This window comes from Pectinophora gossypiella, chromosome 16 (assembly GCF_024362695.1).
Source record: "Pectinophora gossypiella chromosome 16, ilPecGoss1.1, whole genome shotgun sequence".
Classification (NCBI taxonomy): domain Eukaryota; kingdom Metazoa; phylum Arthropoda; class Insecta; order Lepidoptera; family Gelechiidae; genus Pectinophora; species Pectinophora gossypiella.
In genome coordinates, this window is record NC_065419.1 from 1,021,092 (window position 1) to 1,034,979 (window position 13,888).

The 13,888-nt window shown below is 38.7% G+C and overlaps 1 protein-coding gene across 2 annotated transcripts in view; it reads left to right on the plus strand.

The window, feature by feature from the left end:
- Nucleotides 1–8,947: 8,947 nt before the first annotated feature.
- Nucleotides 8,948–13,888, plus strand: part of LOC126373961 (phosphatidylinositol 3,4,5-trisphosphate 3-phosphatase and dual-specificity protein phosphatase PTEN) — a 78,882-nt gene continuing 73,941 nt past the window's right edge. For both annotated transcript variants that reach the window (XR_007567379.1, XM_050020365.1), the window contains exon 1: nt 8,948–9,635. Coding sequence is in view for 1 of the 2 variants with exons in the window: in XM_050020365.1 (XP_049876322.1) it covers nt 9,398–9,635 (238 nt within the window). In the remaining variant the exon portion in view is untranslated. The remainder of the gene's footprint in view (nt 9,636–13,888) is intronic.

A 13,888-nucleotide genomic window follows, 5' to 3' on the forward strand; every position in this document is an offset into this window, starting at 1 on the left:
AAACTTTCACAGAAAGGGCAGTTTTTTTTTTAAATGAATATCCGGAGTCATAAAACTAAAGCACTAATTATGATTCCCACTAATAAATTTATGTTTCCTAAGCCACTTTGAATTTATATGCTGCGGTTGTTAACTTCCCGAATTTGTTAAAACTATTCAAGTTGCTACTTGCTATTCAAATTATAGTAGTTCTTTTTCTTATGTCAATGTACAAGTTTCACTAAGTACGTCTAGCATAGATTAAACTTTGTAAAAAAGATTATCATTATCATTTCGATGGTATTCCGGTCTTTCCAGCCCATTATTTTGCCACCCGGACAGTATTATCGGTAGCGTCCAACCCAAAACCTTCATGGACTTTGTTTATGTATCCTAGCGGTTGAGCATGCCAGGTATAATCAGAAGGAAATTTGCAGCATTGTATATAAAGGTAAGGTGCCTTCAAATCGTTAACAGGTAACACACAACATAAGCTCACGATTATAACCCAATTGGGGTAGTCAGAGGTACATCCTCAGTAGAACAAATCCAGATCTAATACTCTGCATCACTCTTATAGACGGGGGACCCGCTGAGTGTAGACACATCATCCATCCGAAAGACGAACTAAATAGCCACATGTCATCGAGCTTTCTCACTACTATCTCGGCTATTATAGACGAACGTGTTAGTGAAAACGGCACTTAAGGTAAATTAATAACTCATTGGTACAAGTCCGGTACGGGTGAATCTCAAAATTTCAAGTTTGGTGGCGAAATTTCATATTATTTTTTCGTGAAAAATTGGGTTCCGACATGAAAAAGATCCAAAAGGATCCTTGGTTCCGACATGAAAAAGGAATTTTTCAATTCCCAATTTCCCCAATTTTTCACGAAAAAATTATATGACAGTCGCCACCAAACTTGACACATTTTGATATTCACCCGTACCGGAGTTCGAACCGACGCTCTGCGTTTGAAAACCAAGCCGGTGAACCACTGAACCACAGTGATCCATAACCTTTACAGTGTTTTCCCACACTTCAAAATCAGACAAAAAATGCAATGCGCATCGTCGTATCTTATCAGTCTGTCTAGCCTGTTATCGCATTAGCCTATCGTGGTGGTGACTGTCGTATCTCTTGATACGCACAAAGGTACCTATTGTAGGTAGGTATAAAGATGTACCACATATTTGCTATTTATTCTTTGATCGTTTCAATGTTATTATGACCTTTAATTTATAAAATATGCTTGTATCATACACCTTTGTCTAATAGTGAAAACAAAGCAAGTGCCCTTTTAAAAATTACATTCTCACGTGATTTTTTTTAACAAAACCTTGCTATCAGCACGCTAGTTTCAATCCAGGTCAAAATGAGTCTCAGTTTTTTGAAGTTTTGATGTTTTATAATTCACATCAGAATGTACATACATACATATACTCACGCCTATTTCCCACCGGGGTAAGCAGAGACACATACAGAATTCCATTTGCATCCTGACACACTTGTCTTGCTTCCTCCACATTCATCAATCGCTTCATACACACAGAGTTCCAGTTCAGAGTCAGAGTAGATGGTACTAAAGCTTTTCTAAGGACATCTCCAATTTGTTCAATGTAAGTCCTTCTACGTCTTAGAATTTGTCATTTTGTTGACATTCCGCATTTACTTTTATTATGCGCAAACTTCTGGATGCGGGTAGCGCAGGACCGATCGTCGTGGAGATCCTTGGGGGAGGCCTATGCCCAGCAGTGGGCATCGTACGTCTGATGATGATGATGCGCAAACTTCTTATTGCAATAATGCTTCTTTCACTAATTGCTCCAATTCCTATCGTGGTCATTTTAACACGGCAGCTCATCGCCTATATACTTAGACACTTAAGTACCTAAACGGTGTATCAAATACACGTAAAATAATTTCTCATTGTCGGTTTTCACGATCTGGCACCACATTTTGTGCTATTAAGAAGGTGCCCGACCTGTCCTGACCTCCCCTAAACATAACTGCACAATACGTGACGTATTTAAAATGCTACCGGCGCCGGCGCAGTGGCACGTTTTCTAGGTGGTCGCTCTCCTTCTTTGTCAAAATTGATACTTTCAAGCTGCGGATAGGTCAAACTATTTATAACTATCTTACTTATTATTACGGCCTCTGTGGTCCAGTGGTAGAGTGTTGACCTCACGATCCGGAAGTCCCGGGTTCGAATCACGGTGGGGGGGACATATAACAAAAATCATGTTTGTGATCCCTAGTTTGGTTAGGACATTACAGGCTGATCACCTGATTGTCTGAAAATAAGATGATCTTCGGAAGGCACGTTGAGCCTTGGTCCCGGTTACTGAGTAATCGTTACATGAGCCATGTCATGGGTCGCTGCAGTTATTTGTAATAAATAAATAGTAGACAGATAAAACCTAGGTAGGCACCTAGCGAGGAGCTCGGTGGCGCAGCGGTAAACGCGTTCGGTCTGCGATTGTTGAAGTTAAGAAACTTTCGCAAAGGCCGGTCATATGATGGGTGACCACAAAAATAAAAGTTTTCATCTCGAGCTCCTCCGTGCTTCGGAAGGTACGTTAAGCCGTTGGTCCCGGCTGCATTAGCAGTCGTTAATAACCACCAATCCGCACTGGGCCCGCGTGGTGGTTTAAGGCCCGATCTCCCTATCCATCCATAGGGAAGGCCCGTGCCCCAACAGTGGGGACGTTAATGGGCTGATGATGATGATGATGATGAGGCACCTAGCAACTGTTAGAAAGTCACGCAACTTATCACTAAGGCCATAGAAATATTATTATAATAAAATATGCAGTTGCTACATCCAATGAGGAAATAGTTTTACCTATTGTAAGCAGGTTGTAAAATTTGCGATAATACTGTTGCTAAGTCCTCGCTTATGTACGTGTCGACAGCATGTCATCATAACACATAACATAACTTCACGGCATATTCCCAATTGGGGTAGTCTGAGCTGCGCCTCACTGAGCTTATTGTTAGAACAACGTAAACTATGGGTGAGCCGTACAGTCATGAGCAATATCACGTACCCACTTTAGAACCCTGTCGCACTATCATATTTGACATTTAATGAGACTTACGGTTTAATTTGTCAAAAAAAGTTAATGTGACATGGTTTCAAAGTACATATTAGTACTCGTGACCGTACCTATCGCCGTAATAATATATTTTGGAATTTATATTTCGCGGTGAATAGATTTTCCAATTTGTATTAGATGATTGACACCGTGATATCGGACTCGGTCAGTAGTTGGATAGGTTACCGAGGACTTTGAAATTAAAGCTACTAAACTTTAATTTCAAATTCCGCCGTGCTTTAGGCGGGTCGTAAAGTCGTCGGACCCGACTGTATTGATATAATATTTTAGCATCACTTCTGTATCCAAAATAATAAATAAAAGATAATAATAATAATGTGGTGTCTTCTACGTGTTGTGGTTTACGTGTTGGCTTCAGCTCCACGCATGTCTTCCAAAAGTCCGGAACTCCGTAGGCCTGAAATATGGAAACGATATAGGGTGTTAGTGACATCGTAACGAAAACTTTGAGGGATGATTCAGGCCATAATTCTGAGTTGATATCAAGTGGAATTTTCCGTCGCAAAAATATGGAACGGAAAATAATTTAAATAAGCTCTAAAATTTTCATGACTTCTCCGACAGGAAATTCCACTTGATATCGACTCAGAATCATGGTCTGAATCATCCCCTTCAGTATTCGTTACAGTGTCACTAACACCCATACCTACTTGTATGGCTACTGTATGTACTTGTATGGGGTGTAAGTGACATCGTAACGAATACTGAGAGGGATGATTCAGCTGATTATTATGAGTTAATATCAAGTGGAATTTTCCATCGCAAAAGTATAAAATTGAAAATAATTAAAAAAAATAACATGAATTTTGCGACGGAAAATTCCACTTGATATCAACTCAGAATCATGGTCTGAATCATCCCCTTCAGTATTCGTTACAGTGTCACTAACACCCATACCTACTTGTATGGCTACTGTATGTACTTGTATGGGGTGTAAGTGACATCGTAACGAATACTGAGAGGGATGATTCAGCTGATTATTCTGAGTTAATATCAAGTGGAATTTTCCATCGCAAAAGTATAAAATTGAAAATAATTTAAAAAAACCAAAAAAATAACATGAATTTTGCGACGGAAAATTCCACTTGATATTAACTCAGAATCATGGTCTGAATCATCCCTCTGAGTATTCGTTACGATGTCACTAACACCCTGTACAAATAATGTCATTTCCCTAGCGTTATCCCCATTTCTCACAGGGTCCGCTTACGTAACCTGAAGATTTGACAGGTCCGGTTTTTTATCGGTCCGGTCTGACCTGAAGGGAAAACCAGCCCGGCAGCAGCCAGTGAAGTATGATAACCAGTGATCAGATATTCGGGAACTTATTAACGTAACTATAACTAACATTTTTGTAGGTAAGTACTTACTTTAAACTTATACTTAAAACTTTAAAATATCGTAAAGTTTTACTGGACCCGGGGATTTTAATTCATCATCATCATCAGCCCATTAACGTCCCCACTGCTGGGGCACGGGCCTTCCCTATGGATGGATAGGGAGATCGGGCCTTAAACCACCACGCGGGCCCAGTGCGGTTTGGTGGTTGTTAACGACTGCTAATGCAACCGGGACCAACGGCTTAACGTGCCTTCCGAAGCACGGAGGAGCTCGAGATGAAAGCTTTTTTTTTGTGGTCACCCATCCTATGACCGGCCTTTGCGAAAGTTGCTTAACTTCAACAATCGCAGACCGAGCGCGTTTACCGCTGCGCCACCGAGCTCCTCAATTTATTACCAAAATGAATTGTTTTAATTCCATATTTTCATAGAATTTCGCAGGATTTTATGTAGTTTAAGTACATAAAAAGCGTCCAATATCCGATCACTGGTGATGATGATAACTAATTGCTTGCTAAGTAATGGTTTTAGTCGCGTGCTACGCCTTTAAAAGGTACACCTACATTACCGAAATCGCCTGTAATTTGGTGGAATTATTCCGAGCAGCCACACTGTGAAGGTCGATTATAATTGCTATTCTGTTGTGCTGTCACCAGGCAGCCTACCCATGGATATCTGTTACCGATACCGCGTCGATAATAGATGAAGGCGTGACTCCTAGGGCTGGCAGTTGTGGTCTATGATACTATTATGACACATACATATTTATATAAAATCACGCCTATTTCAGAGACCACGAAATTCCACTTACTGCGATCCTGACAAACCACTATTTTCAAATTCAAATTCAAAAATATCTTTATTCAGTAGGTAACATAGTTACACTTTGAATCGTCTATTTTTACATAACGAACGTCTCATCCGCCTAAAACTACTGCAGCTTCTCACAACCTGTATAGCCGGGGAAAAGAAGCTGCAAGAAAAACCTCGGCACAGGGTCCTAAACGTTCTTTAAAAAAATAAACATAAAATATTGTTATACAATTGAGTAATTTAGCTGCCTAATATCAGTTCTCAGACAGTTAATCCCATGCATTCATATCTTCTAAATAATCACTAACTTTCGCTTCATCCACCCTTATCAAAGACTTCATGCATGCTCGCCGGTTTAGAGTACTCTTGACCTTTCTTTAAAACATCGCTAAGTACGTGATAACATGTATAACAGGAGTTTTCTGATACCTAAAGATGTATTACGCAAGTTGTTTACAAATTTACTTAGCTTGTCCTGATTTTGCGAAATTTCTCTTTTAATGTAATCCCAGCCATCATCAATCTTATTCTGAGGAAGTAGTGCAAGTTTAGTACATAGAGTAATTATCCTTTTGTTTTCTTTAGTTAGCTTTACGTCCAAAGCATTTGATCTACTGCAACAAAAACTTCCCTAAAGATCCCTGACTGGATCTAGTGAGAAAGATATTTCTCATACATGAAAATCTTTGGAAATCTGAATTTTGTAACGGATCTAGCGAGAAAAATACTTGTCAGTAGATCCTCCCTGTTAAAAATGGGATCTACTGAGAAAAAAAAAATCACACTAGATCTATGATGGATCTGGAGAATGGATCTACTGAGATTGAAGGCTCAGATCCGCGAGTCTATCCGACAGAACACCTAAATATAATAAATCTGAAAATGCGGCAGTTACCTATTTACTTTTGAAAATGTTGTTTATGGCCGGTATGAGTCGTATATGTGACCGCAATCTAACCTGATGAAGTTGGTTTGCGGCCAGGGTGGACCAGTCTTGGTTGATTCCCCTCCCCCCCCCCCTTTCGGCGCTCGATGCGGTGGCACACCTCGCACCGCCCTAGAGCCATCACTGTACAGTCATGAGCAATATAATGTACCCACTTAAGGACTCTGTCGCACTAACATATTTGACATTTAGTGAGACTTACAGTTCAATTTGTCATTTAAGTTAATGTGACATGGTACCAAAGTGTATCATATTAATGCTCGTGACCGTACTTTATGCCTAAATGACCTACATAAGTATATCATATAATTAGGAAACCACCGTCTTACGTAGGTATGATAGGTAGGTACCTATCTACATCTAAACAATCTTATCAAACTCCAGCTCAAAATCATTAGGTATAAGTACCTCCTTATTCACCGTTAATTAGTTACCACGTTGTCAATGATAAGCTTCAATGACGAATTAGTGAATTCATTACGCCATTGCAGCGATGAAGAATACAAGACGACGGGATTTGAACACTCTGAGTAACAGGCTGCATTAGCAGTCGTTAATAACCATCAATCCGCACTGGGCCCGCGTGATGGTTTAAGGCCCGATCTCCCTATCCATCCATAGGGAAGGCCCGTGCCCCAGCAGTGGGGACGTTAATGGGCTGATGATGATAATGAGTAACAGGCTCAATATTCGCCAGTCTACTTAATATAAATTGTATTGTGTGTACCTAAATCATAGATTAAGGAATAATACAACGCATAGAACGGCCACTCTCCGCTCCCCACCAGCTTAATCTTACCTCACCCCCTTCGGTCTTTGGTTTCATTGGTTTTTAATTTTTATCAGTATATTTTATATGTTCGAATTTTGAAATTGGACGCCGACGTTCTTTCGCCTTATTTGAAATTTGATCTGACAGTAATGATACTTTTACTCGATTAATTAGTTCAGTGGATTGCCTAACAATTTATTTATGTTATGAATCTGTAAAACCCGTTCATAAAGTTTTATTTGTGATATTGACTGATGATTATAAAATCTTCTTGCGTAAGTTTTAGTACCTATCCAAGTAAGTCATGCCAGTTAAATTAGGTACCTATTGTAGTAGGCAGCCCTCAGACTTCCTTCACACCTTCCTTCACACACAGATGCGCGTGTACGATAACGGCAATGTGTAGTGTCTGTGTAAAACGAGATGTTTTGTCCGGAGTGTGTATAAATGCAGACCACACAACCCTGTCTAGAAACGAAGTAGTGAGGCGCTTGCGCGTGGCAACAAGCAGTCTGCGCTGCGCGCACGTCGACGCTCGCGCCCCTCCGCAATAGGCGGGTACAATGTACATAGCTCAAAGAGTATCTACGTACTTATAATTATATAGGATAGATCAAACTTGACACATTTTATATGCACTGCCGCACGCAATCGATATACAAATATTATAGTGGCACGTGTATCTATGATAATATTATGTACTTACACAAATATTTACTGCGCCCACACTGGTCGACGGCAACAGACGTACCTAATTTCAAAGAATCACAAAATTCACAAATCTACGGGTAGATTACCTACCTACTTATTGGATGGACTTTGTTATTTCTCTTGCCACTCCGACAAGAATTACGAACGTGAGATCTTCCGAATATTCCGAATTCGAAATTAAGTAATTAAACATTCACGCCCGTAATCCTTGTCGGTGTGGGTAGAGCCAGAAGTAGTCAGAAATACCTAATTGTAGCCATACTTGTCGTCCTAAGACTAAGAGATCTTAGGACTCCTATTATAAGTACCAAAGAATGCTGTTCTATATTATGTTCTTACCAGAACACGCATAGGTACCTACGTAGATTTACGCCATTACCTAATCTGTATCTATCGGGTAAGCAAGGCCAGAAGTCTAGAAGACTGTATAATAGAACTTTTATGTAGGTAGTAAGTAAACAACCATTGATCGCCAATAACTCGATAACTAGGTATTTAGCGATCTTTTCATGTTATTAAATTACATCGGCGAAGGGGGAAGGGGAAGAAAAATACCGAAACAAAAAAAACCATACACTTCACTTACCTACCTACCGGAAAAGTTTTCGATAAGATTTAGATGAGATATGAGGAGGTAGATGGAAATAGATCTATACGTGTGACGATGTGATTTTGGAACTTTTTCATTATTAGCTTTGCCCATTCGGAAACAAAATTATTTTTCTGAATCTTAGAATTTCCTTTAGCTTACTTTTTTGTACCAGCAAAGATCGATCGAACACATACAGCTACCCAAATTCAAAATGAAACATTATTGAATTATACAATGAAAATACCTATCTTCGTTTTACATATCACTTAAGCATTTTAGAACCAAACATACCTAAGTAAAAATGATTTCGCAGATTTTCGTCTAAAAATTAAATAACCGCTTGGCTCATAGCGTCGTTTCCTATGCTCAATGAAAAAAAAAACAAAAGAAAAAGACAGCGCGACTGCAGCGCCACCTGAAGGCACGTAATAATAGCGTCGGTTTCTAAAATATTCGCGCTTCGTCGACAAATCTTGCAATAAATTACAACAATTCATTTAAAAACATGATATAAAAATTATCTTCCTATAAAACTTAATAAATGTGTGATGATTATCATAATGAGCCTGAGTTGTATTAAATAGGGTATCAATTTAAATTCTGGCGGCAAGCAATTGACAGTACTACGCGCTACCTTTCGAGAGAAATCAGAACTAAAATGAACGAACAAAGAGAGCAAGCTAGCCACCTAGAAATTAAGGTTGTGTTTTATCTCTGTCGCTCGCGCGTGGTGGCCGTCGGAGCGCGAATGGGATGTCAAATGCAATTTCGGCCATCATAACCATCTTTTCTTTCTTGTGCAACTGTTTCTCTTCGGCCGTGTTCTAGTGCAAACGCAGGATGGACGCCATTCGCGCGAGATAAGTTTTCCGTTCGCTGGAGAAGCGATAGTGACAAGTGCATACGCTGCGTGCCGGGTTTGGAGCTATGCTATAGTGGTGTGGTCGTGTCGGTGATCGGCCTGGCGCCTGGTTCATTGTGGAGTGGTGCGGCGGCGTGTGGAAGGCCCGCGCGGGAGCTCCGCGGCAGGCATGGCGGGCGCGAGCTGAGCGGCCCTGGCGTGTGGCGCTCCGCCGCCGGCCCGATGAGCGGGGCAGGCTTCCTACGGCGGAGGTTATTTTATGGGTATTTGCGTGAGCTGCCGGCGCCGCGACCTGCAGGCTCCCGAAAAACGGGCTGGGGGCGCGGGCGGAGGCCGAGTGCCCGGTAAGGGCGCCACGGCCGAGCTGCTCCCGCGCCGTGCGGACCCCGCCATGGCCAACTCCATATCCAACATCAAGATGACCAACCCTATCAAGGGCATCGTCAGCAAGCGCCGGAAACGGTACATCAAGGACGGCTTCAACCTGGACTTAGCCTGTATCCTTTTTGTGAAGTGATAAGTGTTCAGTTAGTTTTCCAGCCGTAAGATCGATGTCGGACAATGGGTGAGTCCTTTACCGTATCCTTGGGTTCGGCCTTGAGGGCTGATCGCGCAACATAGCGCTCTTGGAGTCCATTAGGCATTGAAACTCGTTAGAAAATGACGGATAACCTGACTTGACCATTCTTTATTTTCTCCAAGGGCATTCGATTCATAACCTATAAAGTTCGTTCATATTGCGCTCCGATTTGGCGATAATCTGTGTTCTTTTCGAGGTGAGAGGTTAGTTAGAAGCTAAAATATGCGATTTGCATTGTAATTCTGTTATAAGTGTCCAAACCAGTCATTTGACAGGTTGTATTAGGGTTACAAGGTCTGAAGAGACAGAATACAGTTGGCTCTCATTGTGTCAAATGGTGTGTTTGGAGGCTTGAGGAATGGATATAATGACACTTATGTAGTATGTAAATATAAGGAAAGGAAGTGGGGACTGTAAACTGAGTGTTTATCTAGGCAAACATAGAAGAAATCTCGCATAGCAACAAGCATAACCTGTAACTATGTACATGTACACTAGTTCATACTATAGTGCTATATACATACTTATACATAAAGCTTTTTTTTTGTGACTTATTGTAGATTTGCCGCAAATGGCATTAACTACTTGGTCAGTATAGGTAAAGCCATCTCATAATAATGTTATGGATTCAGATAAGTGAATATAGAAACTATGAGTGATTTGGATTAGAGTGGAAATCTAATAGATCATTCAATATTGTTGCTACTGCATTTAGGTAAATTACTGAAATGTCTATCCATATTGTTCCAATACATTCAAATGATAGCATTATGTTAGGAAGTATAATACTGAGTCTAATTTAATGTTAAAGACACTGAAAATACTCCTTTAGTATCCCACAGTACCCAGTTCCGTACATACTTTGATTCAAGATTGAGGTTATATCGTGAAAATGATTTGGTTTGTTCCGTTGCTGTTTTACTTGTCAATGTAATTTAAATATAATTCATACAATGTATTAGAATAGAAAATAAAAGCTAGAAATTAAAATGAATGGTAAAACAGAAATCTTGATTAACATTTGCTTCTTTTGCTTGTGAGGTCAGTGTCTAAAGTACCTACCCCACTTGTTTAAAAAAAAAATATTCATCTTAAAATTGCAATTGTGTTGTGTTGCAATTGTGTTCATAGTTTTACCATAATTTCAATAGTTGATGTTAGGCAAAATCTTACTTCAGTTTAAAAGTTATATTATTTTGGTGAGTGTGGGTACTTGGTTCATCTTATGATGGATCTACCTCTGACTACCCCACTTCATATAATCGTGAAGTTATGTTATACCTTTTTTATTGTTCTGTAGATCATTTTAAGAAAATCCCAGTAAAACAGGTCAATATTGAAATATTCCTGTTAAATACCAGGTTAAGTATTTCAGAATATTAAAATGAATAGTTTCAAATCTTTGTATAATACTTAACATAAAGATTATATTCTTAACACAAAACTATAGTTTAACATGACCTCGGCAGAGCTATGTACAGTATATACAATGCATATTTATTTACTCATTGACATTCTTTCAAGACATTTGCTATTTGAGGACTTCATAGGTAAAACAGTCCCACACATTGTAGTGATTGCGGTCAGCCTATTATTTTTATCACCACACTTCACAAGGAAAATGCTTGACCTGTTTGAAAAAGTCAATTGTTGAGATATCCACCACACATGCCAGTTTCAGCATATGCGCAGTTCATTCACCTCTGCTAAACTGAAATGTGGTTAATATCAACTCGTGTATCAGATCAATTGCATTTTTTTATTACACTCTGCATATTCAATGTTTAAGTTTAGAAAATGACAGTTATTGAACAGCTTTTTGAATTTTCTTATTGGATACTGAATATAAAATAATTGAAAAGTTTTATATTAACACTTATTATCTAGCTAGTTTAATGACTAATAAAGAGATAAAGGTAATATAGGGCAATATTCGTCTATTTAATCTTTTAGATTTGTATAGGTACTGTCCACTTCATAAGGGTTACATTGTGCAGGCATTTTTCTGTTTACCTACATTTAAAATTTTTATGTCTACATCAAAAGTCATTTATTATCCTCCAAAATTAAATATGTTGCATGTCAAGTGCTGCATCCTTATCCCTAAAACACCAACCCATTAAGTACAATGTAAGATGGAACTTAAAATCATTGCACATAATACCAAAATAATTAATTGGAGTGAAACCAAGGCTGCAATCGTAATTACAGACAATTACAAACAAATTATCAACAAATAACACTTGTTGTTCAGCAGACCCAAAACATCTGTGCCATACAATTTGCACACATGCTACCTGAATGAAGAATGTTGCAGCTTTTTGTGGTTGTTGCCTGCATATAAACTTAAATAAAACATACATGTTACATGTGTAAACTGTAGAACTAAAGATCATAGAAGACTGCCACTTGTATTGGTGTCCTAAGATGGATTATATGATGAACTTGTAGTGATAACTTGATGTAAAACTACCCTAAATGTCCCTCTGTTAGGCATATACAAGTATCTCACTTCATCAGATAAAATATGGAGCAGTAACACTAATAATAAGTCCATCATATTATAAAGTATAATCCTAAGATAAATATGATGAACTTTGTAGTAACAAGTTGATATTAAACTACCCTAAATATCCCACTGCTAGGCATTATATGAGTACCTCCTTTCATCAGATAGAATATTTAGCTGTAACAGTAATAGATAGATAAATATATAAAGTCTTTATTTAGGTTTGAGACATTACATTAACTTTTTAATGTTATAATTTGAACATATTTTAAATGTAATTTAACAGCCTCTGTGGTCTAGTGGTTAGAGCGTTAGGCTCACGATCTGGAGGTCCGGGTTCGATTCCCGATGGGGACATTGTCGTAATCACTTTGTGAGACTGTCCTTTGTTTGGTTAGGACTTTTCAGGCTTGAATCATCTGATTGTCCGAAAAAGTAAGATAATTCCGTGCTTCGGAGGGCACGTTAAGCCGTTGGTCCCAGCTATTAGCCGTAAAAACACCTCCACCAACCCGCATTGGAGCAGCGTGGTGGAGTATGCTCCATACCCCTCCGGTTGATTGAGGGGAGGCCTGTGCCCAGCAGTGGGACGTATATAGGCTGTTTATGTTATATTTGAAATGTAAGTCTGATAATAAGTCCATTGTATTAGATAGTGTCATTTCACTTTTACATTCCCTTTTTCTTTTTCTCTGACAAAATATATCTTAAGATAGATAATATATGGTGAGCTTTGTAGTGACAAGTTGATATTAAACTACCCTAAATAACCCACTGCTAGGCATAAAATGAGTACCTCCTTTCATCAAATAAAATATTTAGCTGTAACTAAAAATAAATCCATCATATTAGATATTTCTTCTTTTTCTTTTCATTTCTGACTAACTATATCAAACATGAACAAAGTATAAATCCTAAGCTTTTTAGTGACAAGTTGATGTTAATCTACCCTCAATGCTAGGTTTATATGAGTACCTCTATTCACCAGATAACATAATGAGCAGAGTAACTCTCTAAGTCCATCATATTATAAAGTATAGATCCTGATAGATATGATGAACTGATGTTCATCACATCACTAGTTTAAGAGCTACACTCTTGTCGGCGTACCATTCTCCATGCTACTTTTTAAGGAACAGTAGGGCAGTGGTTTCCCTCTTGCCTACCCTAGTTGATGTTGAACTACCCTAGATGTCCCAATGCTAGACATGAGTACCTTCTTTCATTAGATAGAATGGCAGTAACAGTAATAGATAGACAAAGTTTCAATTTAGGTTTAAGATGTTACATTAACTTTTTAATATTAAAATGTTGTACATATTTGAAATGTAAGACTTAAAACTAAAAAGAGTACTAGCTTGGCTGATGTCGCATCGATCCACATGGGAGGCAACACGACGCCGATTTTCAGCCAGACCCTTAAAAAATAATACAAAAAACTAATAACAAAACAATTATTAGCAATGGCCTGTGTTATTAAAAAAAATATATGCGCACTGTACCTATAGAAGTGTTTAAAAATAATAAGTCCAACATATTAGACAGCATGACCAATTTTACATTCTCTTTTTCATTATCAACAGTTCTCTCTTTTCCATTATCAACAGTTTTACATTCTCCATTTTCTTTTCATCCCAGACAAAGCATGTGAAACATATACA